The following is a 5225-nucleotide window of genomic DNA, read 5'->3' as shown; positions in this document are numbered from 1 at the left end:
TTATTTTGAGTATCATCAGATGGTTTGAAGGTACTTAGCACCGTGCCCCACTAGAGTTTAGGTGCATATTCAGTCCACGTTCCAGTGAGATGGGACCTGTGGCAAGCAGTGGAAGAGGATGAAGGTTTCCCAAATGACCTCCTCTCTTGGAAGCGTGACACAGTGTTTGTGTGGATGACCTCAGTCCCATTTTACCCAAGACAGAGGGAAGATGGGCCTCACAGACAGGTCCAGGATGCACAGCAGATTCAGGGGCTTTCCAGCAGTCACACCTCTGTTTACACCTGATGAAGGGGAGCCAACAAGGATATGCTGAGGGGCTGTCTTAAATCCACCCTCAGGGGAGCACTTGTCCACCCAGAGTTGACTGAAATTCACTGTGAGGTCGGATGCCTCCAAAGGAGATTTCTGGGGAGCATTAGCCCCTTGTCATTCTGTACCATGGCCTCTTCTCCCTGAATTGCTCCTATTTTCCTGTTTCCTGTGATAAGGAATATATCTTATATTAATTAATAAGGCTTAATTAATGCTCCTGGAAAGGTGCTTGTCCATGCCAAGGCTAGAGACCTGTATAAGTGACAGAATGTGAGGGTGGACCTCTGGTTTATGGGTAATTCAGGGTTTTCAGTAGCATCTTCTACCTGTATCCCATTGCAGCTATGACATTGCCCTGCTGCACCTTGAGTTTTCTGCCTATGACAATGGGTTCGTTGAGACTGGAATACTTCCACCCAAAGGAGAAGTTTTGCCCAATAACTATCCCTGCTATATGACTGGATGGGGACTGGTTAGTGGTAAGTAAGGGGGAAGGAGGAGTGTTGAGGGTCCCTCCTGGTTTCTGAGGGACCACCGTGCAGGTAAGGGTGCATGAGGCAGGGTGTGGGCTTCCTTCTTCAGCCACTGGAGCTCATGGACCAAAACCTCATCCTTTCTCTGCTAGCCAGTGGCACCACCACGGACACACTGCAAGAGGTGCTGCTGCCAGTGGTCGACCATGAGATCTGCTCCCAGAATGACTGGTGGGGCTCTCAAGCAAAAGCCACTATGGTCTGTGCAGGTGGAGATGGTGTGAGGGCCGGATGCAGTGTAAGATCTGTTATTAGCAGAGGATTTTGAAGCTCTCTCTCTTTCCTTTCTATCTGACCTTGCTGTTCCTTCAGCTGAGACCTGGTTTTGCCATTTCCCCACCTGCCTGTTACCTCTGCCTATAGTCCCTTCACTTCAGAGGTGGCTGCTGGTGAAGGCAACCACACAGAGCCCTTAAAAATAGTGGAAAATATGTAACATATTTGATTATGTAAATATAGATAGAAACTTACTGAAATAAATCAGGCTATGCAATTATACTGAGTACAGTTATAGGTACAATATAATTATAGGTTATAGATATTTAGTGTATTTTTTGGTGTGATTTAGTTACAGCAGAACCTTGTTACAAACCAGGTTCTGGGCCAAGCAAGAGACTTTGTCTTCTCATATATTTTAACTTGAGTTGTTTTCTTTTCCACCACCTTAACTTGCTGAGACCTTTTCAATATATTTGTTTGCAAAGAAAAAGGGGAGCAGCATTTCACTTCTACTTGGTTCCTTGTATCTGGAGAGTGCACTGTTTTTTTAACAGAGTTACTGTGTAAGGTGGGCCTTGTTGGGAAGGATTGTATGGGATGCAGCTTACCCTGGACCATTTGCTTGCAGTCACTGTATTTGCAATAGAGGTGGTAAATTAAGGTTTCAGCCCTTCCTGGGCTCTGTGTGTGTGTGTAGACTGAGATAAACAGTGGGTTTGATCTTTGCAAAATCTTGTGAGGGGCTGGGCTGCCTCTGCTCCCAGGGACCAGTCAGCCCACTGCAAAAACAGTGGCCCCAATTTTTATTTTCATGTTCAGGCCAGTGATTAACTAACTAGTGCTCCTTAATCCTATCCAGTCATTCCTCAGCTGCTCAGATAATTTGGCTTAATATGTTCCTCTCCTTCCTCTGCTCCAGGGGGACTCTGGGGGTCCTCTCAACTGTTACAGAGACGGTCGCTGGGAAGTCCATGGGATTGCCAGCTTTGCTCTGCTTCCTCACTGTAACACCTACAAGAAGCCAACAGTCTTCACACGTGTCTCAGCCTACGTGGACTGGATCTCCAACGTAAGTTGCTTCATGCCTGTGAGTAGACTGATGCATCTCCCATGAAGGCAAGGGAGAGCCAGAAGAATTAGAGTTTTTCATGTACTAAACTACTAGAAGTTGAACTGGGACACCTGTGAAGGTCTAAAATCAGGATTTAGGTGCTGCTTTTGGTGTAGTCACACAATTGTAAGGAAGGAGCTTCTGCCTTGGAGCTGAAATGCTCTGCTGAGGACCACAGACAAAGTTTGAGTCAGGCAGGATCTGGGCTTTTTGTCCAAAAAGAGACCATCACCATTCACTCAGACAAAACCTTACTGCAGGAACCCCCTGAAGGAACTAGCTGCCTGGTGACTGAGAAATGCAGCAAACATAAAGCTTCTCTGCAAGGACAAGTGCTGCAGTGCCACAGGGTGCACGCTCAGCCTTACGCTGGGAATGAGCAAGGAGCTCCTTGCTCCTGGAAGTAGTGTCTGGAGCAGCTGTTTCCCAGGCACAGGAGGTGGTTTTGTGGGAATGCTGCTGTTGACTGTGGGGCCTGCTGGAAAGAAGAGGTGGGAAAGGTATTTTAAATTGCTGCAAGGAAGAGGGAAGCTACTGTGGTCCAGAAATGCTTTTGGATGGGAACAGGTTGTTAGAGCAGCCCCCTTGCCTGGCTGGTAACAGGCCCTTCTTCAGAGCACTTAGGTGGGATGGAGACATGCATTATTCTGGCTCTCTGCTGAATTCACCTTTTATTTGTTTTCCAGACTATAAGGGCTAATGGGGATTTGTAGAGAAGGATCAACTGGTGCATGAAGATGAGAAGAGCTAGAATGAAGTAACTCATTAACCCTCCTCTCATCCCTTCTACACCTCTTTGGGCTATTAATAGCAAGGTTTGGCTGAGTATAATAAAGGATCAGTGATTGCAAGCAGTGATCTGTTGCAGTGTTTGCTCAGCATTAGCTACAGCCTCTGACCTGGTCAGCAGGGAAGGAGGTTCCAACAGATGCCACAGCCTGTGACAACAATATGAGATGATGATGGTGTCCTGAACGTGGGGCTGGGCTGTGGGCAGCAAGAAAAGCTCTCCAGGACTGTCATTTTGGCACCAAACCCACCCTGCAGAAAAAGACAATGATGGGTTTTTCTTACTGAGGGATGCCTTAGGTGTAACCACAGCAGTGGTGAAGGTGGCCAGCTCCGTGCTTGTAGGTCAGTGGGAGCAGAGCAATGTGTGACACAGCCAGGCACAAGTATAAGCTGGGAGAGGAGTGGCTGGAGAGCTGCTCTTCAGGATGAGATTTGGGGGTGCTGGCTGACACAGTGTGAGTCAGCAGTGTGCCCTGGCAGCCAAGAGGGCAAACCCCATCCTGGGGTGCATCAAATGCAGCAGAACCATCAGGTCAAAAGAGGTGGTTATCCTCCTGTATTCAGCACGGTGCAGCCTCTTGTGGGTGCTGTGTGCAGTTCTGGGCTTCACCACTCAAAAAGGCTGGTAAGGTCCTTGAATGTGTCCAGAGGAGAGCAACAGAGCTGGTGAAAGGTCTGGAAGGAATGTCCTGCAAGGAGCAGCTGAAGACTTTGGGCTTGAAGGGTGAGCTCATTGCTCTGTACAGCTTTCTGAGGAGGGCACGTGGAGAGTGAGGTGCTGAGCTCCTCTCCCTGGGATCCAGTGACAGGACAAGTGGGAATGGCCCAGAGCTGCACCAGGGGAAGTGCAGACTGGACATTAGGAAGCATCTTTTAATGAGCAGGTAGGCAAACACTGGAACCGTTCTCCTAGTCTGAGGTAGTAGATGCCTCAACCCTGACAGGGTTTAAGAAACACTTGAACATCCTTAATAACATGCTTGAACTTTGGTCAGCCCTGAAGTGATCAGGCAGTTGACTAGATGATTGTTGTAAGTCCCTTACCAACTTCTCTTCCTCTTCTCATCCTCTTCTCTTCCTCTTCTCTTCCTCTTCCTCTCCTCTTCTCTTCTCTTCTCTTCTCTTCTCTTCTCTTCTCTTCTCTTCTCTTCTCTTCTCTTCTCTTCTCTTCTCTTCTCTTCTCTTCTCTTCTCTTCTCTTCTCTTCTCTTCTCTTCTCTTCTCTTCTCTTCTCTTCTCTTCTCTTCTCTTCTCTTCTCTTCTCTTCTCTTCTCTTCTCTTCTCTTCTCTTCTCTTCTCTTCTCTTCTCTTCTCTTCTCTTCTCTTCTCTTCTCTTCTCTTCTCTTCTCTTCTCTTTCTCTTTCTCTTTCTCTTTCTCTTTCTCTTCTCTCCAAAAGCCACTAGAGGGCATTGGCAAACCAAGGCAGTTATCACCAGCTGCTAAAGAGGTTCTGTGGGCCGAGAGCGACCAAAGGGCAGGGACCAGCCCGCACCCCCTCCGTGTGTCCTCTCGCAGACACAGACGAGCAGTGACACAGGAGCTGCTTTTTGCCACCGTGACCCACAGATCCGTGCAACAGAAATGTTCTCATTCCAGGGAGTGCAAGTGAGAAGGAAAGCAGCCACGCTTGCTTTAAGGCTGTTAAAGGAGTGGAGTCCCAGCTGTATTTTTAGCTCTCTGCTTTATTGGGCTGCTCTTGGCAGGGTCTCCTGGGCGCTCAGCAGTTTGGCAAGTCTCCTCTTCTGACAAGCTGTAAAACCCTGAGCTCGTCTTTCCTGCCCCTTGTTACTGAACGGCTCTTGCTCTTTACAAGACAGAATGTGTGATGTGTGATTTCTGCTGCTGTAGCAAGTTCAAATATGTAACTTCTCCTGGAAGAGCCTGGATCTGATAGGCTCAGTGTTGGAGTAATGTCCCTTACAGTGGTAGCCAAGTGAGAGGAGCACGCTGGAATCTGGGATCTTGGCCTGGCTATATTCAAGCTTTTCCCTTTGAGTTTCAGAAGGAATTAAAAAGACACAGATCAAAGGGTTTGGGAAATGAGATTTTTAAAGGGAGTTCCTCAAACCACTTCCAAAAATTACTCAGATGCTGAGAAGTGAAGTGCTGAGAGTGCCTGGTGGCTTTGCAGTGCCTGATGCCTGGGCTGAGGTCTAACTGTGTGCTTGCTGCATGATCCATGGGGGGATTTAGGGATGTCACACAGAGTCCCAAATTCTCATCAGCCTCCATCCGTGGCCCAGGCTGAGCAGAGA

General features: G+C 48.0%; 1 protein-coding gene across 1 annotated transcript; it reads left to right on the top strand.

Moving 5' to 3' along the window:
• Positions 1–211: 211 nt before the first annotated feature.
• LOC103777738 (chymotrypsin-like elastase family member 1) lies at positions 212–4575 on the top strand (the record flags this gene model as incomplete). The annotated part of the gene is made up of 5 exons (XM_008945299.1): positions 212–228; positions 658–794; positions 941–1086; positions 1987–2136; positions 4367–4575. Coding segments are annotated over exons 1-5 (659 nt in total), but the record flags the coding sequence as incomplete, so codon positions are not given.
• Positions 4576–5225: the final 650 nt, after the last annotated feature.

Source organism: Merops nubicus, unplaced genomic scaffold (assembly GCF_000691845.1).
Source record: "Merops nubicus isolate BGI_N331 unplaced genomic scaffold, ASM69184v1 scaffold16628, whole genome shotgun sequence".
NCBI lineage: Eukaryota > Metazoa > Chordata > Aves > Coraciiformes > Meropidae > Merops > Merops nubicus.
This window is presented reverse-complemented; position numbering and strand designations above follow the sequence as displayed.